Source organism: Mauremys mutica, chromosome 2 (assembly GCF_020497125.1).
Source record: "Mauremys mutica isolate MM-2020 ecotype Southern chromosome 2, ASM2049712v1, whole genome shotgun sequence".
Classification (NCBI taxonomy): domain Eukaryota; kingdom Metazoa; phylum Chordata; order Testudines; family Geoemydidae; genus Mauremys; species Mauremys mutica.
The window spans coordinates 8,324,147-8,346,873 of NC_059073.1; the positions used below are offsets into that span (position 1 = coordinate 8,324,147).

The following is a 22,727-nucleotide window of genomic DNA, read 5'->3' on the forward strand; positions in this document are numbered from 1 at the left end:
CGGACCTGGCTTTGATCTTCCTTCTATTGTACCTTTTCTTTTTAGGGTGGACTCTTCTTATTTTTTTAGGGCTTTTGTCTGCATCTTCAGCCGTTGGTGTTTGAACTCTATTTCATCAGGACAGGCTGGGGCTGGAGACTGATTCCATCATCCATACATACCTCATTCACACATCTAAACTAAACTAATAAGATTACAGCAGGGTTTGCAAAAATGAAGGTTGGAGCAAGCTTTTACAAAATGGAGTGAGTGTTTTAAAATGGGGTTTGAATTACAATATGGCAAACAGTGAACAGAAATTACAATATAGACAAGTGTATGAATGGTGAACAGAAGTTACAGTATTGAGATACTAAAACATTGAAAGTCTCAGTGACAAAGGCTTTGGCTATACTTGCATTTCAAAGCGCTGCCGCGGCAGCGCTGCCGCGGCAGCGCTTTGAAGCGCTAAGTGTAATCAAAGCGCCAGCGCTGGGAGAAAACTCTCCCAGCGCTGTCCGTACTCCACTTCCCTGTGGGGAATAACGGACAGCGCTGGGAGCGCGGCTCCCAGCGCTGGGGCTTTGACTACACTGGCGCTTTGTAGCGCCGCAATTTGCAGCGCTGCAGAGGGTGTGTTTTCACACCCTGCTGCAGCGCTGCAAATTTGTAAGTGTAGCCAAGCCCTTAAGCAGGAATTGGACTGATAGTGGAACTTACAAAGGCAGCCGGCTGAACAACTGTGGCTCTTAACAAGCATTGTAATTGTTAATTAGCCAGTTATTGGGGTAACTGGTTTTATGAATTAATGTTGTTTCATTCATAAAACTTTACTTATGAAGTTACATTAATAAAGTGAACAATTAAAAACAATTTCATTCATCAGTTCTACACAGCACAGTGTGAGAGGAAACCCAGGCTGGTGGGTCAGAGGTTCAGTAGTACCCCCAGTCCCAGGTGGCACCCTGGGGGGAACTTGCCACAGAATGATTTTGAAAACTTTTGCTCCTATGAACAATTACCTTCCAAAGGAGCTAACGTACCTTGCTAAAGGAGTCGAACTGATTAGTTGCCTTTGAAGAACTTCAACAAAATAGAGAGACATTTGAAGGATTTGTCCTCAGAAATGTCATGCAAGCCCTCTGTTTTGAAAGATGCATGTGATGAAGCATCAACATTCAATAGTGCCAGCAAAATAGCCAAGATACTGCCCCCAAAATGTCAAGGTTCGATAGTCATGGAGCACTTTGGAATGCTGGTCCCAATCAGTGGTCTCAGATTCATCTAGGGTGACCAGATGTCCCGATTTCATAGGGACAGTCCCGATTTTTGGGTCTTTTTCTTATAGAGGCTCCTTCTACCCCCCACCACCATCCTAATTTTTCACATTTGCTGTCTGGTCACCATAGATTCATCATGAACTGATTGATGAAACCAGGCGTGAACTGCAAAGGAGATTCTCTGAGAGGAACTCCAAGCTTTACAAAAGCTTGCCAGCAATCTATTCCATCAGCTCTCCAGATGTCTTGACATTGAAATCACTGTGTGCTTTGATTGACTTGCGTGGATTAGATATAGAGAAAGTGTAAATTGAAATGGCTGGATTTAAGCCACTGATAAATAAGAAGTATCAGAGGGGTAGCCGTGTTAGTCTGGTTATGTAGAAGCAGCAAAGAATCCTGTGGCACTTATAGACTAACAGACGTTTTGCAGCATGAGCTTTCGTGGGTGAATACCCACTTCTTCGGATGCAAGAAGAAGAAGTGGGTATTCACCCACGAAAGCTCATGCTGCAAAACGTCTGTTAGTCTATAAGGTGCCACAGGATTCTTTGCTGCTTCTGATAAATAAGAGACATTGCAAAGAATGTGATGAAGGTCTAGGTGCTGGCAAGGAATTAAAGGAGGCGTTCCCGTGTAGGTGTGAAATGTTTATAGTGGTCTTATTGTTTGGAGCATTAACTGCAGCATGTGAGAATTCCTTGTCTTATCACAGGTCCTTATGCATGGCAGACTCTTCCCTGAACTGATTTGTGAGGCTGCAGCATCTCCACCTTCCAGACCCATTGCTGCCACAGCACCTAAAATACACTAGCCAGCTTGCAATGGCTTGGCTGAGAGGTGGCTGGCAGCTCCGGCAGGGAGAACAGCTCTCAATCCCCAAGCCTGCCCATGCGTCACTCCAAGCCAACATCACTTGTGACCAGCCACCGAAATGTGGGACATCTGGTTTTTGTTGCATGTTGTGCTGTGATTGGTTATTAACTATGAACCCTATTGTTAGGGATGTTTACTCACTCTGTCAAACAAATAGGTCAGCAGGAGTCATGCCCAATGGTGAAATCAGGAGTCAGGACCAAGACTTAGAGCAGTAACCAGGAATTGGAGCCAAGGCTCAAAGACGGGTTAATTGGAGTGACACAAAAGGAAGGAGAAGCTGCTGGGCGTAATAGCCAGTCTGCTGACTCTTGCCTCCAGTGGGGCGGGGTAGCCAGTCAGGCAGCCGACTACCAGCCAGCTCATGTGCTCGTTGTGTTGCCCAGAGAATGGCCCTGCTGCAGGCCTGAGTCGGTCAGTTACAGAAAAGAGGAAGGTCCAAACCGAGAGGCTTGGGGATTTCGGGAGAGGGTCCCTGCCAGGGGTATCAAGTGGAGGGAGGTGCAGAGAAAGAGGAGTGGTCCCTGCTTCTTCTGCCCCCAAACTGTACTAATGCCTCCCCTGCCCTGCCCCCCATGCAATGAGTGCTGCTGCCCCCACCCCCAAGTCAATTCAGTGGGATGAGGCAGACCCTACCCGAGGGCTCTTCTATTGCTGCGGCTGCCCTTGCCCCCAGTAGCAGCTCCTCCAGCATCATCCCTGTGCCCTGACTGGGGTCCCTGGGTGCTACCGTAATTTAAATCTTAAATAGCTCACCCAAGAAGCTACATTGAAGTTTCAAAGTCAAGCACTCGAAAACTAGCAAATGCCAGGTAGGGTTTGGTTGCACTAGCAACTTAATTCTGCCCCCTGTGTGTCCATCCTTGGATGTACTGAATGAGGCACTTGTGCTGTGGGGAAAAGCCCCGGGGTGCCAGCTGCATGCCAGGTGGGCTGTGACTTGGAGGCAAGCAGTGTAGGTGCCGCAGCTGCTGGGCTGTATAGGGACTAGCCCTGGTGGGCATAGGCGCTGACTCCGTGGGTGCTCCGGGGCTGGAGCACCCACGGAAAAATATTGGTGGGTGCTCAGCATCCACCGGCAGCTCCCCATGGCCCCACCCCACCCCCGCTCACCTCTGCCTCCTCCACGAGCGCGCCCCCGCATCCTGCTTCTCCCCCCTCCCTTCCACCCTCCCAGCGCTTGTGCCAGAAAACAGCTGGTTCGCGGGGCAGGGAGGGAGGGGGAAGGAGGGGGAACACAGTGCGCTAGGGGAAGAGGCGGGGCTGGGGCGGGGATTTGGGGAAGGGATCCAATAGGGGCAGGGAGGGGGCGGAGTTAGGGCGGGGACTGTGAGGATGGGTTTGGAATGGGGTGGGGCCAGGGGCGGGGACGGGGTGGAGGTGGGGCGGGGCCAGGGGCAGGGAAAGGGGTCGGGGGCACGGGCACCCACCGGCAAAGTTGGCGCCTATGCTGGTGGGTCCAAATAACTGCTCTGAGGGATGTTTAAGGGAAAGGGGATTTTACCAGGCCTGGCAGGAAAGGGAAGGTTGCAAATACCCTTTGTGATGTTACAGTTCACAGTGAGCAAGAGCAGTTCTTGTTTGAGTCCCTGGGCCAGTCCACTTGAGTCAGGTCTCTTCAAACCTAGTGCATAATAAAAATAATATATGGAGATCTACCCATCTATTAGAACTGGAAGGGACCCTGAAAGGTCATTGAGTCCAGCCCCCTGCCTTCACTAGCAGGACCAAGTACTGATTTTGGCCTAGCTCCCTAAGTGGCCCCCTCAAGAACTGAACTCATAACCCTGGGTTCAGCAGGCCAATGCTCAAACCACTGAGCTATCCCTGCCCCTATACAGGTGCTCCCAGGTTTCCAGGGTGGGCTCAGTGTCTCTCATTGGGGCCCCTCTGCACTGGCTCCTTGCCCAGCTGCTGCTGGTCCCCCGTAAGCCCCCCAGAGACCAGCACACGTCTGCAATGCCCAGCACACACTTAGCTCTGCAGACAGTTCTTTGCATCCCGCTTCTCTGCAGCTCCTGGCTAGCCATGCGGCTGCTCCCTCCCAAAGGTGTCCCATCATTTTCTGCTCAGGGTCCTTCCTCCTACCTGGCCTGGAGAAAGGGAAGTGCCGTGGGGAAGGGACTGATGGGAGTTGTAGTCCCCTGACTTTGCCGGTTCATCATACCTAGCTTTTGAGTGCTTGACTTTGCAAGGAAAGGTCACAGGAACCCATTTTAATGGACAAGCCTTAGGCAACAGAATTACAGAGGCCAGTACCACCACCCCCGATAATTCAGCACTAAATAATGATAAATGATGAGAGAACTGTGGAAACCTCATATTCTGAGACATTTTAAACCAGACTGGAGAAAGCCGAGAGAAGTACGCAGTGTCTTGGGAAGGAAATGGGTTTAAATTAGGGGTTCTCACCCTGGCTGGGGTTTGACAATATCAGAATGTTCTGCGGGAACATGTCGATTTGGCTGAAACTTCGGAGAGAAACCGGCCTGACTTCCTGCCAGCTCACCCCCAGCTCATCAGCAGCACGCCTGGAGGGAAGTGTGGGAACTGGGATTCCTCAAATCCCCGGGCAGCCATCTCCCCAGGCTGCCTGCTCTCCCGTCCCCCCGTCAGCTGGCTGGCTCGTTGGTTCTCCTGACTCCCTACCTGGTGGGCTGCCCTGCTCCCTGGAGCCCCATAGAAGCTGGCTGGAGACTGCCAGGCTGCCTGACCCTCCTCACAGCTGACACCCTGGTCTGCCCAACCACTCCCACCTGCCCTGCTCCTTGGAACCACTTGCTGCCTGTCTTCCCATCCGCCTGCCTGGCAGGCTGCCCCACTCCTTGAGCTCCCCATTACCAGTGCTGCCTGCCTGCCTCCCCCTCTGTGGGGCTGCCCCGCTCCTTGGTGTCTTGGGCTGCACACCCAGCTGGGCCGATGGGGAGTCAGGCAGCTGGAGGCATCCAGGAGCCAGGGCAGCCAGGCCGGGAGGTAGGTGGCCTGGGCGCTGGGAGATCAGGGTGCTGAAGAGCGGGCGAGCCAGGCATTCTGGGAACCTGTTTTGTTTTCTAAAAACCATGTTTAAAAGTCTGAAACACGTTTGACTTTCCAATCCCCTCCCCGCCACCCCCAGGAGGTTTTAACTTTTCATCCGGTTTTGGGACAGAAAGATTTATCGCCAACTGGAACTTTTTCACAGGATGCAGCTTCTCTGTCCTGGCCGGCTCCACTGGTGACCCCCGTCCCTCTCTCTGCACCCAGAAGGCAGGGAGCAGGGTCCCCACCCTCTTTGCTGTTGGAACCAGTATGGAAAAGGTTAAGAATCACCGGATTAGACAATAAAGTAGGGATTTTCCACCGTGGTGTCTGGCTTAGGCAGTGTATTAACCCTCTCCTTGTGCAGAATGCCCTAGTCCTGGATTTCCTCCTCCCTCCAGGCTGCGGCGGGGAAACGAAACCTAACACAAACACGTTTCCTACAGCACCGGATTCCGTTAAGCCTCTGAGCCCTGTTCCCTCTGGCTGCTCTTGAGCTAAAACAAAAAAACCACGTGAGCAAACTCCCCTGCACACCCAGCCCAGCCATCAATCTCCTGTCCCCGCCCCTCTAACTCCCAGTCTTCGCGGGAGCTGCCTTCACAGACCAGCACCAAGATCCTCCTTTATAACCAGCCCCCCAAGAAGCAGCTGCCTGATCTGCCCAGGCTGTGACGGCAGGCCGAAGATGAAGGCTTTTCTTCTCACCCTGCTGGTGGCGGTTCTGTGTGTGGAGCAAGGTGAGATGCTGCTAATGATTCCTCTGTGCCTGAGAGAGAGCCAGGGAAGCAGCTAGAAATGGCAGGGGCAGAGGGGGGTTTTTGCAGCACCCTTGGCAAAGATTCTACCTTTCAGTGGGAGCTGGCCCTTCTGCAAAGCTCCCTTTGCAGCCAGCCGCTTGGGAGTGCGAAGCAATGGCTGGTGCCTTGGCTGTCTTTCCAGCACTAGCTTGTGTGGATGTAATAAAAATAGCTCAGTGCAGGCACAGGCACAGCAAGTTATCTCCGTTTCAAGATGTTTAGGGGGATGCAGTGCTCTGGATAGGGTGATCAGATGTCCCGATTTTATAGAGACAGTCCCGATTGTTGGGGTCTTTTTCTTATAGAGGCTCCTATTACCTCCCCACCCCCTGTCCCGATTTTTCACATTTGCTGTCTGGTCACCCTAGCTCTGGATGCAAGGGGGAGCACAGCTCGGTGGATCTGAGCTCCTTCCAACAGCAGCGTGTCTTGAGAGGCCTAGAGGGAGAGGGAGAGGGAGAGGGAGAGGGAGAGGGGGTGGGGGGGCGACTAGCTCTAGAGACCTGTCTAGTCATCTCTTAAATAAATCTTTTATACGGTTATCCTCGGAGCCAGGCTCTTTCACTCAGGGCGATCGGTGCTTCTCAACATTGCATTCTTGCAACCATAACTTTTGCAAGTTCTTCTACTGTAATCAGCTAAAACCATAAGGGTCTGATCATGATCCCAGATACAGTGGAGTAAATCAGGAGTAACTGCACTGAATTCAGATAAGCCGGCGCAGTGGAACATCGGCACAAGTGAGATCAGACTCAGGCCCGGCGTTCTTACAATGTTGTAGTGGAATCCCAGTAATATTGAAGTGGGGTCACAGCAGTAGGTTCCGGTTGGAAGAGCCACTGATTGATTCTTAATGGAGAATAATTTTACTCCTCCAACTCTTCCTGAGCTCCTCTGGTTTTAAAAATGAGGTCTGGGGCGGTTTGATAATTGGATGGGAGACCTCCAGGGATGAAAGGTGTTTGTGGAACAGGCTTTTATCTATTTGTTTGCCACTAAGCCTAGGAAGAACAGGCTCGGTTATTAACCAATGAATGTTCACTTGTTTGAAGATTTCCCCATTTATAGTCTCCCAGATGCTGCTTTTTTTTATCATCTATACAAATGCATTAACCCCCTCTCTTACTGTTTACTCACATTAACATGTCACCCCAAGACCTGCACCAGGTGTCAGGATAAACTACAGCCTGAGCCCAAGGAAACTGATCAGCTCCAGCCACCTGGGTTTCTGGCTCAGAAATCAAGGACACTTCCAGTTCCATGGGGTCCATATTGAGAAACAACTAGCTGGTTTCTCGCTGCTCTTAAGATGATCTTAGCTGCCCCCTCTAGACACTCACTCTGGATCCCACACCGCAGTGTCTAAGCCCATTGTGATATCAACCAAGTGGACACAGAGAATGTGTTATTTTCCCAGTCTCGGTCTGTATGTGATCAAATCTAGCCCAGGGCGTGGGAGAAATCTGCTGGCCCCTGTGCCTGGACAGTAAACACCCGTTGCCAGGCAAATGGGGTTATTGCAGGTAGCTTTGTCCCCAGAACAACAGGAATATTCCTTTTGCCATGCAAGGAACTTCTCCTGAGGAACTTCCTGTGCTTTAGCTGGCTACTCACTAACCTGCCTTGAAGACATAACATGGAGTTTAAGTGCCAAGTACTGTGCGGTTGAAGGAGAGCAGTGGCTGCGCAGAGAACACAGACAGAGCTGGCGTGGGCAGTAACGGTTTGATGCAAAGCCCAGTGATGTCAGCGGGAGTCTTTCCACTGAGTGCATTGGGTCGGGGTTTGAGAGCCTTGGCCGAGCTGTGCTCTTTGCAAGGTCAGATTCCACAGGTCTTATCTAAGGCATTTCCTAAGGGCTGTGTTGTTTCTCATGAGTTCTTCAGCATCTCTAGTAGCTTGAGCACCAAAAGCTTCTTCCCCTGGCAAATTGTCCCATTATCAGATTGGTGGCAATTGGTTTTTGCTCTTGCATTGCTTAGGTTCTTTGTTTTGTAGTTTCAGTCACAGCCTCCTGAAATAATCCCTCCCTCTTCATTACATTTTCTATTTTTAGACATTTTTCATGAGCCCATTGTTTCTGTTTTTCCTCTGTAATGTACTCATTAGTACTGGCATTTGACTTGGCGCCATGTGACATTTTGATGTAAAACTATAATGATAGAACATTAGCCTGGCACACATTGACTACGGCCACATCTACCCTAGCGTGCTTACAGCGGCAGAGCTGTACCGATGCAGCTGCACCTCTGTAAGATCTCTGGTGTGGCTGCTGTATGCCGACCGGATAGAGCTCTCCCCTTGACAGGATTAAACCACCCCCAGTGAGTGGTTGTAGCTGTGTTGGCGGGTGAGTGACATAGCTCTGTCCACACTAGCAGTTAGGTTGGTATAACTTATGTCGCTACAGGGTGTGTTTTTTCACACCCCTGAGCAGCATAAATTTTGCCGACATAAGCGGTAGTGTAGACCTGGCCTAAAAGCTGGCTAACTGCTAGATGTCACAATGTAATTGTAAATGGGGAATCATCAACGAGTGGGTGAATCTCCAGCGTGGTCATGCAGGGATCAGTTCTTGGTCCTACGCTATTTAACATATTTATCAATGACTTGGAAGAAAACAACATCATTACTGATAAATTTACAGGTGACAGAAAAAGTAGGGGAGTGGTGAATAATGAAGCGCTCAGGTCACTGACAGAGAGCAATCTGGATCACTTGGTAAGCTGGGCACAAGCAAACAATATGTGTTTTAATACGGCTAATTGTAAAGGTATACATCGAGGGACAAAGAACGTCGGCCATATTTACAGGAGGGGGGACTCTACCCTGGGAAGCAGTGACTCTGAAAAACTTTGGGGGGCCGTGGTGGATAATCTGCTGAACATGAGCTCCCAGTGTGACACTGCGGCCAAAAGGGCTAATGTGATTCTTGGATGTATAACAGGAATTTTGAGTAGGAGTACAGAGGTTATTTTACCTCTGTATCTGGCACTGGTGCCACCGCTGATGGAATCCTGTGTCCAGTTGTGATGTCCACAATTCAAGAAAGATGTTGGTAAATTGGAAAAGATTCAGGGAAGAGCCACTAGAATGTTTAGGATTAGAAAACATGGCTTATAGGCAGGGGCGGCTCTAGGCATTTTGCCGCCCCAAGCAGGGCAGGCAGGCTGCCTTGGGCGGCGTGCCTGTGGGAGGTCCGCCGAAGCCGCAGGACCAGCGGACCCTCCGCAGGCACGCCGCCGAAGGCAACCTGCCTGCCGCCCTCGCGGCGACTGGCAGAGCGCCCCCCGTGGCTTGCCGCCCCAAGCACGCGCTTGGCGTGCTGGTGCCTGGAGCCGCCCTTTCTTATAGCAGTAGACTCAAGGAGCTCTATTTATTTAGCATAACAAAGAGAAGGTTAAGGGGTGATTTGATCACAGTCTGTAAGTGCCTATGCAGAGAACAAATACTTAATAATGGGCTCTTCAATCTAGCAGAGAAAGCAATAACTATATCCAATGGCTGGAAGTTGAAGCTGGACAAATTCAGACTGGAAATAAAACATAAATTTGTAACAGTGTGAGGCTCATTAACCACTGGAATAATTTACCAAGGGTTATCGTGGAGTCTCCATCACTGGCAAATTTTAAATCAAAATAGGGTGTTTTTCTAAAAGCTCTGCTTTAGGAATTATTTTGGGGGCAGTTCTCTGGCCTGTGTTTTATAGGAGGTCAGCCTGGATGTTGACAATGATCTTATGAATCTGTGAATCTAGTACAGACATTGTTTATTGTACCTATTACAGGAGGAGGCAGAAGCCACAGTTATGATTCAGGGCCCGTTTTTCCTGCTTACAAACACATTAAAAAGCAGTCTCTGCCCTGGAGAGTTTATAATCTAAAGTAAGACACAGTGTAATAAGGGAGTTGAACACACAATTTGATGGGGGCTGGGTTAGGGTTACTGTGCTAGGAACACAGATTAGCCACAGAGCAATTGGACAGTTTCAAATCAAAGGACATTTAAAAAATGCACCTATAAATATATCAGAAACATAGAGATCAGTAATTGCTATGGGCAGAAATACAACAGTATTGTAAATTGTACCTAGCTACTCAACATGAGTATTTGGAATTATGGAAAAAAAAAATCATTTTCACTCCTCTTTAACCGTGTTTGCCAGGGTAGCTCTGGGAGAGGGAGTGGAACTGGATTTTATCGTGGCTCACATAAGAACCTGAGCTAGATTAGTGGTGATGAATAAACAGGAGTGATCCAGGTTAAATTTGTGGCACCGACGGTTAAAAATGCAAACGGAGCTAAGATCATCTGCCTTAGAGTCACTGAGGGACAATCAATGTGGAATCTCTGCGATGCCATTTGTACTGACTCAGAATTGAACCATCAAATTAATCCACTGATTCCTGGGCTCCTCGGAGGACTGTGCTGTCTGAGGCTGTGTCAATGGGAGGCTTTCCTCTGGCTTCCGTGGGATCTGAATCAGACCTGTGGCTCTGTAATCCTGCCAGGTAGCTGCTGTTTACACTGCTCTGCAGACTTGCTACAAAACCAGCCCCTTCCTTCAGGATCAGGCAGTGACATTCTTTGCTGATGATGCACTGCTTGTAACTATATATTCTTGCTAGGAAGTGATGGGGGTGGAGCTTTTTGAAAACTGGTCTCGGCTTGTTCTAGCTGCATTCTCCAGACCTCCAACTCATGTAGTTCAATTAGTCTCTCTTAATAAAGCATCTGTTGATTGTTCTGCTTCGACCCTGGACTCTTAGGAGCCCTAGTCCTGAACCAGACTGCGTTACGCTAGGTGCTGTATAAACACAGCACAAAGATCTTACACTCTGGGTGCTCAGTAATAATAAACAGTGACCTCCAAAGTGCACGTAGCCGTTCGAGTGCAGCTGGGCCAATAAGCCAATAATCACAATGTCTGTATTAAAAAAACTACGGAACCATCAAGAAACACCCGCGCCTGTGTTCAGCTGCTAATCAGAGCCCAGCTTTCCTGCCTTTGCTCACTTTACTGAGGAGCATTTCAAAATCTTGCTCGTCTTTTCATCAGGTGGAGGAGAACTAGAAGAGAAGGTGCTGGCTTCCTGGAGGGTCCTGGAGCCACTTGGGGGTAGGGCTAGATCAGTAGTTCCCAAACTGGGGTTTGCAAAATGTTACAGAGAATTCTCAGAGGAGGAGGGGAAATTTCCCTAATGGTGGACAGAGCTGTCCCTAGGGACCCCGGGCAGCACGGGGCCACTAGCCTGGAACCCCTGGACTTCCAAAAGCTAGGCAGATCAAAGCAAGCATCTCTATCACACTGAGGGGATTTCAACTTCAGGACTCCTTATAAGAAACGGAAAGGGAGGCGGATATTTCTTCCTGTTTTTTAAATTAAATAGGCAGCTAGTATTGTTTTAAAATTATGATGAAGAACAAGTTTAAGCTTTGTTGTAACGTGCGTTGTTTGCCTGGACTGCTCAAGATCTGAACGCTTGTGTAGGAGGAACTCTTTTGAGTTGGCTTCTTAAATACCTTCCTGCTGTTTCACATCTGATACTCCTTGATGAAACGTAGGAGCCTTGTCTTATAAAAGGCTTATTCAAAGTGATACAAGGTACGAAAGCGAGATCTTGGAAGAGTGTTGCCGTTTTCATAATGTAATAAAAATACTGTAATGATCAATAATAATAAATAGCGTATAATAAGCATGTCATAAAAACACATTTTATATTTCCAGGATCACTGCTTTTATAATTTCTACTCAGGTAAAGGAGAAAATCCCTGCAAATATTCATTGTTAGAAGGGGGTTGGCGAGACTTGACATTTTAGTGAAAGGGGTTCACAGGTTGTTAAAGTTTGGGACCCAGTGGGCTAGATCAGGGTGATTGGTGAGGGAGAGGCCAGTGGCCTAATCGTGCCCCCACTCTTACTGGAACTGTGGGGTGTTAGTGGACGTTATAGCCAAGGCCAAGATCAGAGTGTGCCCTGCCCACTGCTAGGTGGTTGTGCTGGGAGAGCTGGAGAAGAGGTTCTCTGCTCCCCACCTTTGCTAGGTTAGCTGTCAACTTTAAAAAACGATGAGCAGTTGAAAGAGCACTTGACTCCCCGCCTGGCTCCACTGGAGCTGTGTGAGTAAGGCACTCCCCAGTACAAGTGGAGCATGTGCTTGTAAAATCCGTGTTGCATCCTCTTCTAGTGTCTAGGCCGCAGAAGATAACAGCCCACTACTGCTTCTAGTTGGAGTTATTCCTTCCCTGCCAGTGGTCAAGGTCTGTGTTGTGCTGCTGAAAGGCCTGGCTTCAAACTGCTGGTGACCCATGGAGGTGGAGGGATGTTACATAAAGGTGGCAAAATCAAGCCCTGGGATGAACTTAATGCTTCAGAGCTTGTTCTTCCTTAACCCATCCCCTCCTTCTCTTTGTCACCCTCATGAATCACTTCCTGTCCAATTTGCACTATAAACTCTCTAGGAAATGCACCGTGCTTCTCTGTTTGTTTCTATAAAGCATCTAGCATGTTTATGGCATTGTAATAATAATAACCAAGCTACTTTGGCAAGTCAGAATGAATTCTCTGGTCTTCCATGTGATACCCATCAATAAATAACACATCATGTCATTCCCACTTCATTTGTCAGAGCCAGTGTGAGCTCATATCTCGATGGCCACCCACCATCCATTGGCACCTGTCTCTTTGCAAATTAGTCCTTATAAAATACTGGACCATCTCTAGCCAGGAAGGAGTTGTTTCCCCCATGCATATTAGCCCAGGTGCACTGGATTTTTGTGCCTTCCTATGAAGCAGCAGGCAATGATCACTGCAGAAGGTTGGATGCTGAAGAACTTGAACGTGTGGTCTGATCTGGGATGGCACATCTTCTGTATGTAACAGTGACTACGTAATACAGACATGGTCATCAGAGGGGACTGAACCTAGGGTCTTGAGCCCCAAATTGCAGGCCTGTATCACTCAAACTAAAGGAGAACACTTGTAGCTATAAGAAGGAGGTTGTTGAAATTGCTTGGACCAACCCGCAGAGGGAGGGAGGCATGCTCACTCTCTTAGCCAGTGTCATAGAATCATAGAAATGTTGGGTTGGATGAGACCTCAAGTGGTCATCAAGTCCAGCCCCCTACGCTGAGGCAGGACCTAGTAAACCTAGACCATCCCTGACAGGTGTTTGTCCAACTTGTTCTTAAAAACCTCCAATAATTGGGATTCCACCACCTCCCTTGGAAGCCTGCTCCGGAGCTTAACTACCTTTGTAGTTAGAAAGTTTTTCCTAATATCTAACCTAAATCTCCCTTGCAGTAGATTAAGCCCATTACTTCCTGTCCTACCTTCAGCGGATATGGAGAACAATTCATCACTGTCCTCTTTATAGCAGATCTTAACATGTTTGAAGACTGTGATCCCTCCCCCTCAGTCTTCTTTTCTCAAGCCTAAACATGCCCAGTTTGTCAAAAGTGCAGGTTTTCTAAGCCTTTTATCATTTTTGCTGCACTCCTCTGGACTCTCTCTAATTTGTCCATGTCGTTTGGTGCCCAGAATTGAACACAATACACCATCTGAGGCCTCACCAGTGCCAAGTACAACAGGACAATTACCTCCTCTGTCTTATATACAACACTCCTGCTAATCCACCCCAGAATGATGTCAGCCTTTTTTGGAACTGAGTCACATTGTTGACTCTTCAATTTGTGATCCACTATAACCCCCAGCTCCTTTTCAGCAGTGCTTCCACCTAGCCAGTTGTTCCCCATTGTGTTTCTGTGCATTTGATTTTTCCTTCAGCACTGTAGTACGTTGCACTTAAGCTCATTGAATTTCACTTTGTGGATGCCAGACCAATTCTCGAATTTGGCAAGGTTGTTTTGAATTCTAATCCTGCTCTCCAATGTGCTTGCAACCCCTCCCAGCTTCGCGTCGTCTGGAAATGCAATAAGCATACTCTCCACTCCATTACCCAAATCATTAATGAATATTGGACAATACCGGACTCAGTACTGGCCTCTGTGGTACCCCACAAAATTTGCCTTCCCAGTTTGACAGTGAACCATTGATAACCAGTTGTGCATCCACCTTATAGCACCTTTCTTTACTTTCATTATGAGAATGTCATATAGGACTGTGTCAAAATCAAGATATATTATGCGTACTGCTTTCCCCTTATCCACTCAGCTGGTGACCTTGTCAAAGAAGGAAATTAGGTTGGTTTGGCATGATTTGTTCTTGAGAAAGTCCATGCTGATTTTTCCTTATTATCCTGTATGTAACATTATGGCTTTGGAAAGGAATGTGCTGAGAAAGTATTTACAAATTGGTATCACAGAGGGCGTTGGGGGAACTTTTCAGAGGCATAAATAGCAGTTGGGTGCCCAGCTGCCATTTCTGCCTTTGAAAATTCCCCTCTCTGTGTTTGGGTTTAATCCTGAATCCTTAATCGATGCAGAGGAAAAACTACATTGGGTTCAATGAGAGTTTGGCCTGAAATAGCGGCTGAGAACATCAGGATATGGTCCATTTTGATGCTCATTAGCAGCAGGAGACAGGGACAGGGACTGTAGACCAGGAACAAATAACATATTCCTTCAAGCCTGTAACATGGGGTGTGTTTTCCTTTTGCAGCTCACTCGCTGGTGTGCTTCACCTGTAACGAAGAGTCCTCCAACTGGGCTTGTCTTTTACCAGCTACATGTCCCAGTGATGCAAACTACTGTGTGACCACGTATTTTGGTGCAGGAATTGGTAAGTTTGGGCATGTTCTGGCTATTGTCTTTCCCTAGCGCTTTCCCAGACGACGTGCTGCTCCCGTTCCAGATCAGTGGTTTTTCTTTCCTCCATCTGCTGGAAGGGTGGGACATCGCTGATGTGGAATTGGGGAATCACTCCTTGAAACTGAATGGCAGGAGAACTTTGCTGGGACGCACTAAGGGGGTGGGAGCCGGATCCCCCATGCTCATTAGTGAGGTTTGCAGCTGAGTGAGTGACTTAGAGGAGGGCACTGAAGGCAATGTCAGGCTTCCTGGGGGGGCTCCATATTTACCCCTCCAGCATTGGCCGAAGTCCTGAAATGAGGCTCTTTATAGCCCAGTCCAGCAGCCGCTCCCCAGCAGTGGGTGCAGCTACTGCTGAGGTGAGCGAGGGCTGGGACTGAGTTCCCACCCGCTCCTCAGCGGCTCTGCCCTGGACGTGAAAGGGAAGGAGGCTGCCTGCCTGAGTGGCTGCCAGCCTTGAACGCAGAAAGGGCTCAGTGGATCCTCTGCTTCTCAGCAGTGGTTCTCAGGGATGCAGCCTCCTCTGCTCTGCTGCATTCTTGTTGCATCGAGGCCACGCCCCTTTCCCTCCGGTTTGTTGGAAAAGCTGGCTGCCTTTGTCCCTGGACCGCAGGGGAAAGGACGTCTACTGCATGTGCCCGATTGCACCCAGCAGCATTTATACTGCACGTGTAAATGCCATTGCCAACTTCTGCATTTTGAGCGGACTGTAAGTAGCCGGTTCATGGGGAGGCGCACTGATATTACTTGCGATGTGGTTCAGTTAACAAAAGTAGTGCCCCAAATTTCCTGGTGCCCTACGCAGCTGTGTACTTTGCGTATGGGTAAGGATGGCCCTGATCTCATGGGCTAGTGCAAGGTTCCATTATTGGCATGTGCAAGTGAGAGAATTTGCACGCGCCAATCCCAGTGCCTGGCTGGTTGTGCATGCACAGGAGGAGGCCGGGTTGAAGCCCTTTTGAGTATATTGGTGTCTGCTGCTTAATGAGCTGTACTGTGACCTAACTACTACGAGCTCTTTAAAGCTCTGAGGCTCAAGAGGAGGAGACAGGACTCAGTCACCTCTGTGCTGCATCCCCGCAGCCCTCACTGAACTCCCAAAGCCCTGTCCCAGCATGCAGTGGGCAGTGTGAGACAATCTGGAACGGATTCTCAGGGTTCTTTGGCTGTTCCCACATCCTGGCCAGGAATCTGAAGGGGGTGTTCCCAGATGGTTACAAACGGGTCTGTAACTGCTAGGAAGAGACTAGTGCTGTTTTCAGGGTATATAATAGCAGTAGTGACTTAAATCGCTGGGCATTGACTGGCAGAGCTAAGGCTCTGAGGCCATTAACTGCTGAGAAATGGCCTCCTCACCTCAGGATTGCTTAGCTACATCAGTACAATGATCTCCTTTGCAGAGCTAAGGAGCTCCTCTCCGAACTCTGGGAAACTTTTAATCTTGAATCTCTTTCTCTTATTTCTTTTTCTGATTCAGGTGGACATTCCGGGCAAAGCATCTCCAAGGGGTGTTCTTCAATTTGCCCCAGTGTTGGGATCAACATTGGGATACTATCTGCCTCTGTTTCCTGCTGCAGTTCTTTTTTGTGCAACATCAGCGGGGCCACCAGTGTCAAAGTCAGCTACTCCGTGCTGGCCATGGCGATCTTGGCCAGCTTTGTCTATATCAGGGCTGGACTGTGATCAGGCCAGGAAAAAAGAACTTGATGCCCTGAAGAACCTGCTCAGGCTTCTCCAACAAGACACCAACCTCCTCTCTGTGCAAAGCTATACTGGGGTTACCGATGGTGCCCTTTCTTCCAAACTCTCTCTAAGATCCCATTAGACAATACCTGCTCTCTTGCCATTCACAAGGAAATCCCCCTGCTGTCACTGGGTGCCCCTCTGTGCCTCTCAGCAGATCTGGATTGCTGCTCCCATGGTTTTGTGCACAGGAGGCCTGTGAAGCTCAACTGAACAGTGCAGCCCCACTTGCACTCTTAACCCATCAGGAAATGGTGGATAATGTTGTCAGGGCGTCTGCTTTTATACCCATAGTCCCAGTTGATGGGGCTGATTAAAAAAACGGTCAGGGCTCACCAGGAAATGTTTATCCCAAACCACCTCCAAAGCAGAATACTTAAACACCCCTGCCTCTTGCTACTGCAGAGACATTTCCCATACACGTCACGCTAGGGATCAGCGCCAGACTGACTGCTGGGAAGGCATGATCCAGAACCAAACCTCAGATACATTCACCCCTGGATTCTGTTTTTTTTACATTTTTTTAAATTCTGCTTCTTGGCTGACTTTTCTTATGTAAAACGAATGCAGTGTGAGGCATGTGAGCATCACACCTGAATAAACACATTCCTGTTCTTGCCTGAGCCCAGATGTATTGTGTGTCTGTTTGCTTGCTGGAAAAGCAGGATGTCTGAGGTGCCTGTTAGCCAAAAGATCTCAACTCATGGGTGCAGCACAACTGCTCCCTGGGACAGCTGCTCTGTGCTTCTCGTCAGCGCCGTCTCGCTTGTCACTTTTCTTCCTAACACAGACCTTTACCGCCCATGCCTGCCCCCATCTCCCCAGCCAGTACGGGCCCTGAGGAACGAACACTTGAGTCGATTGTTCCCCTGCTCTTCCCAGCTGTGGTTGCTGTGACTCTCCCAGAGACCAGATGCCGCCTTGTATCACTTTACTCCCTAAAAGCCCTTTCGGATTCAGTCCGTATGACTGAGGCTGGACAGGATGAAGCGTGAGTCTGGTCTACCATAGATGTGTCGATGGGACTGGAGCAAACACTATGGGAGCAAAACCGCTGCGGGATCAGTCTGTACGTTAGATATTAGCATCTCTCCAATTCCTGCCCGGCATCGTCAGTGAGTGGTGACGGAAAACCCTGCGGCTATATTTAAAAACAGCCTTAATGAGCAAACTCCTTTAACCCCTTGTCATTGCAGAGCGCCCCCATGCGGGCAGGTGTGGTGTTGCAGGCCAGCCCTTACTTTGTTTTCCCCTCACCCAGGGTAGTGGCAAGTCCAAACAGCCTGTTAAATGCTAACGAGCACCCCCTGGTGGAGGGTGTCATTTATTAACAGAAAAACCCAGGCAGAAAATCAACAAAACATTCACCCCAACATCCCGGCAGGTGACGAGTTCATCTTAGCCCATGTCCCCCACCTGAGTCCCATGTTCCCCTATACCCAGGCTCTTCCCCCTGGGTTCCCTTGGTGCCACTCTCTGCCCTGGGGTTGTGCTTCTTGCCCCTGCTGGAGTAACATCCTCCTCTGGAGCCAGGGGGTCGGGGAAGTCTGTCCGCTGTGACCCTTCTCCAGGGAAAGCAGGTGATCCAGGTGAGGCTGGGCGTCCAGCCAGTGTCTGGGTGACCACGGGCTGAGACCAGGTCCCTTTGGGTGCCTGCAGACTGCAGTCCTTTATCTACGAGGTGCCCGTCTCTATGAGCTACTCTGAGAGGCTCGCTGTCCTGATGGGTTCCCCAGAGAGCCCTGCTCAGCCCTCTGGCTCAAGTTTCTCCTGCAAGCTGCCCTCCGCTCTACACGAGCCTCCCATCTCCCTTTGGTGCTGCCCTCTAACTGCGCATGGGTAACCTTTATTAATCAGCCACCCGGGGCAGCAACTTACCCCCGGCGGGGCCTTCATCAGGCAGTCAGGGGTAGACTGGGCCCTGGTTCCCCAAAAAGAGCAGCTAACCCCATGACACCCTTTGATCCAATTCCCCTTGCATCTTACAATGTAGTGGGCTTGATCCTTCCTCGAATGATTCAGGGTATTCAGGATTGAGCCCTGGGTAGGAAAGGAACAAAGAAGGGATAAATGGAGGCTGGTGTCAGGCAGTTTGTGCACTGCTGTCATTTCAGACTTTGGGGTTTCTGGAAGTTGGCCACTGAGGCACCCCCAGAATACAGGCCCTTGGTTGCATGGGCCCACCCCCACTGGTGTGACTCTGTTCTGCTGCTGTGACCTCACATGCACAGGGCATGCAAGGTCATGCCGCATGGAGGACACCATTTTGCAGGGTGCGCCACCCTGGCTCCATTGGCGTGACTTCGCTCACACGGTGCATGCAAGGTCATGCCACATGGAAGATGCCATTTTACAGAGTGATACTGGGGTGACCTCGCAAACGCGGTGTCTCTGAGGTCATGCTGGTGGGGACAGAACAGGACACTTTGCAAACAGCTTCTTCTGTGCATCCATGATGATACTGGACAAAAAGGACATGGGATTTTATATCAGTACTAGAGAGGGACAAAGCTTACAGAAACAAGACTGTCCAGCTTCAAACTGGCTGAATGGCTTGCTTAGGTTTCTGTTAAATTTAATATAAATGAAGTTCCTAATATTTGGGTTTTTTAAAATAACTACAAAATTGTAACCATGTTTTTAACCCTTAAGTTACTGAGATGCACTTTCAACCTTAACTCCAGCTTAATGAAGATAGTTGCCTGGAAATTCTAACTCACCCTGGCTTGCCTGACTCCTTGGAAACAATGGTATAAGGTAGAGGGTTTCCAGGGTGGAGGCTCAGATGGGAGGAGTAAGGATAATGTTGTGGTTAAAGCACTGGTGTGGGGCTCGGAAGATCTGGGTTCAGTTCCTGGCTCTGCCCCAGACTCCCTGTGTGACCTTTGGCAAGTAATTTAACCTCTTTGTGCCTCAGTTTCCCCATACAGATGATGATACTCGTTGAGCAGAGGCCTGTTCTTTAAGTTGTTCAAGGTAACACAAGTGCAGCTCTACCGGTTATGTAAAATTGTTTAGGAAAGTCAGTAAAGACTGGTACAAATTGGATCATTTTGAGTTATAAGTTGGGGGGCGGAGTCACTACATGAGAAGAGGGGGATGGGTGAACATAAGAACGGCCATACTGGGTCAGACCAAAGGTCCATCTAGCCCAGTATCTGTCTACCGACAGTGGCCAATGCCTGGTGTCCCAGAGGGAGTGAACCTAACAGGTAATGATCAAGTGATCTCTCTCCTGCCATCCAGCTCCACCCTCTGACGAACAGAGGCTAGGGACACCATTCCTTACCCATCCTGGCTAATAGCCATTAATGGACTTAACCTCCATGAATTTATCCAGTTCTCTTTTAAAAGAGTGGACTGGAAAGAGTGAATTTCACCTTCAAGGCGGCCACCCCTACCATCTCATGATGCTCCAGGACCCACCAAGACACTTAGTCATCCTGATCCTGAATGGCCTCCTGATCAGTCAGAGAGTCATCACCATCTCCACCAGCTTCAGCTAATTCCCGAACAACACCAGGGACGTGAGACTCAGCCTCCTGCTGTCACCTTCCCCGTTTAGGGTTATTTTCCTGACGCTCCCCTTGGGCCACTTCCCAGCGCTCCCTCCAGGGGTGCCTGGATCTGGAGAGGGTCATCCTGGTCGTCGGGGAAGAAGGCCTCTGTCAGCACTTGCAGCTCCTCCGTGCTCGGGTCTGTAAGTGACCCTGACCAGTCCTCGTCTCCCTCGGGGTCTGCAGCAGCCTCCCTGCTCGGGAGCTCACAGGAGATGTCTAGCTCCTCCGACGGCTGCCTCCCAAATGAGTTCTCCGGCCCGCCTTTTATACTTCCAGTCCCGCCCACTGACTTCCAGCCCAACGGTTGAGTGTGGCATGGCTCCGCCCACCAGGGTTCAATGAGGGGCCCCTCCCCCTCTGGGCAGCCAATCTGCCCCACTACACAGTCCTATGCACTTTACTGAGTGGCAGTAGTTTGGATGAGACCTTAAAAAGCAGGTCAGGTCTGCTCTGTATGAACATTAGAGATTTTAGCACATTTTTCATAAGAGAGGAAGAAAATCTTTAACCAGAATTTCCTCTCTTTCGAGAGTACTTTGAACTGGTTGGTTCCTGCCTTCCACCGCAGAAGTGGCTGCAGTTCATTGGTGGCCACATGATTTAACAGTTGTTGCAGGTACTTAAATAAGATCACAAGAGTTTCTGTTCCAATACGCTGTTTGCACATGCTCATAATTTGCCAAAATTTTCATTTTGGGGACTGAAATTTTCCATGCTGGCTGGCTGCCTGCTGGAAGGTCACTTTTTTGCAAAGTTTGGACAAAATCCCTTCAGCAGCTGTTGAATTATTTGGGAGGGGGAAAACACTTTTCTGTATGTGTGTGTGTATATATATACACACTATCTTTATAGGACAGGACCACAGCCAAAACAATTGTAGTTTGATATTTGCCATGGATGTCGCCTAGAAAGGACCAGTGCTTTTGCTCTGTTTTGATTTACCAAAGTTCTGGAGAGCCTGGAGATGTTTTCCATTTGCAAGGCTTTCTTTGCAACGAAACAAAGGGCAAGAAACATGCTAAATGAGACCTGAACCCACGTTAACCTTGGTATTTCTAGGCCCCCCTAATCAGTGGCTGGATCACAGCTAAGGGCTTCAGCACAGATGATCAGCTGTGAGCTTTAGCTATAAACTCTCACCAGAGATCAGTACGGAAACAAGGTCTGCCATCCAAGCCCTAAGCAGCCCCCACCCTTCTGAAAGCAGGCACGTTCCGGGTGGCATGGCCAGAGATAGAAAATGAGGTGAAAAGCTACAAATCTTAACGTAGTTACAAGAATCCAGGCATGTCTACGCTTGCCATTTAAAGCAGAAAAAAGTCTCTTTTTTGCGCAAAAACCGTGGGACCGTCTACACTTGCCAATGACTTTTTGCAGTGAAAGTCAGAAGTTTCACCGCAAAAAGAAAAGCACTTCCACGAGATGCTTTTGTGGTGATGTGCAAGTGAAGACACGCTCTTCCTGTTTACACAGCTTTTAGCCTCCGGAGCCAGCAGCTCTGCTGCCAGGTAAACAGACATCCACCCCTCCCCCTGTAAAGCTCCGGGAACTTTGAAACTCCCCTTCCTGTTTACAGAGCAAAGGATCCCCTGCTTGGAGCAATGCTGAGCTGCTGGAGCTGATCAGTGTTTGGGGAGAGGAGGCTGTGCAGGGACTCAGGATGCCTCGCAAACACCCCCCCCCCCCCCACTTCCCACAAGACCCATTGTCAAAATGGAGAGAGCTGCACTTTGGGATAGCTGCCCTCAGTGCGCTGCTCTCATTGGCAATGGAAGTGCTGCAAATCTAAACACTCTCCGACACCTGAGGATTTAAGTGAGTACACAAACCAGTGCTTTTCTTTCACTGGTTCCCTATCACCAGTGAAACTGACAGTGCAAAAACTCTGCAAGTGTAGACATACCCTCCCTGATAGAGGCCATCACGAGGGGCTTTATTCGCCATTGCGCTGCACAGGGTGCAATCATTCCTCCCTGTGCAAAGTGGGTGTCAAACGATATCAAATAACAATGGTAGCATTTTACACTCTCTTTGCACTTTAGCAAATGACTTCATAAGGTGCAAAGGGCAACCCATGAATCAGGCCCTAGAATCTCCTGCCATCTAGTGGTCATTAGAGAGCCAAGGTGGGTGAGGTAATATCTTTCATGGAACCACCTTCTGGTGGTGAGCGAGACAAGCTTTTGAGTGACACAGAGCTCTTCTTTATAGCAGAAACAGGATGATCTTTTTCAAGTTCTAACATTACAGAATGAGAACTTGCAAGGTTTCCACACCTCTAAGTGTCAGGCATGCCAAGGAGCACAACTTTTACCCAAATAATTACGTGCAGGCTAAAGAATCATAAAAAATAGAGGTGGAAAAGATGTATTAATTCATCCAAGCTTGTCCCTTTGCTGTTGACAAGAGGAATAAAATACAAGCACACACAATAGCTACACTTCATAGAATCATAGAATCATAGAATTCAAGATCAGAAGGGACCATTATGATCATCTAGTCTGACCTCCTGCAAGATGCAGGCCACATTAGCCGATCTACCCACTCTTTTAGCAAGCGACCCCTGCCCCATGCTTCGGAGGAAGGCGAAAAACCTCCAGGGACACTGCCAATCTGCCCTGGAGGAAAATTCCTTCCCGACCCCAAATATGGCGGTCAGCTGAACCCCGAGCATGCGGGCAAGACTCTCCAGCCATACCCTC

General features: G+C 49.2%; 1 protein-coding gene across 1 annotated transcript; it reads left to right on the forward strand.

The window, feature by feature from the left end:
• Positions 1–5,671: 5,671 nt before the first annotated feature.
• Positions 5,672–17,088, forward strand: LOC123365018 (lymphocyte antigen 6E-like). The gene is made up of 3 exons (XM_045007612.1): positions 5,672–5,893; positions 14,574–14,693; positions 16,200–17,088. Exons 1-3 carry the CDS (start codon positions 5,842–5,844, stop codon positions 16,403–16,405), a joined length of 378 nt encoding a protein of 125 aa, XP_044863547.1. The 5' UTR covers positions 5,672–5,841; the 3' UTR covers positions 16,406–17,088.
• The last annotated feature ends 5,639 nt before the right edge of the window (positions 17,089–22,727 follow it).

Excerpts from the sequence above, each read along its gene's own strand:
- LOC123365018 (XM_045007612.1), top strand. The coding sequence starts at position 5,842 with ATGAAGGCTTTTCTTCTCACCCTGCTGGTGGCGGTTCTGTGTGTGGAG. Across the intron at positions 5,894-14,573 it reads GGTTCTGTGTGTGGAGCAAG|CTCACTCGCTGGTGTGCTTC; the intron begins GTGAGATGCTGC and ends TTCCTTTTGCAG. Across the intron at positions 14,694-16,199 it reads GTATTTTGGTGCAGGAATTG|GTGGACATTCCGGGCAAAGC; the intron begins GTAAGTTTGGGC and ends TTTCTGATTCAG.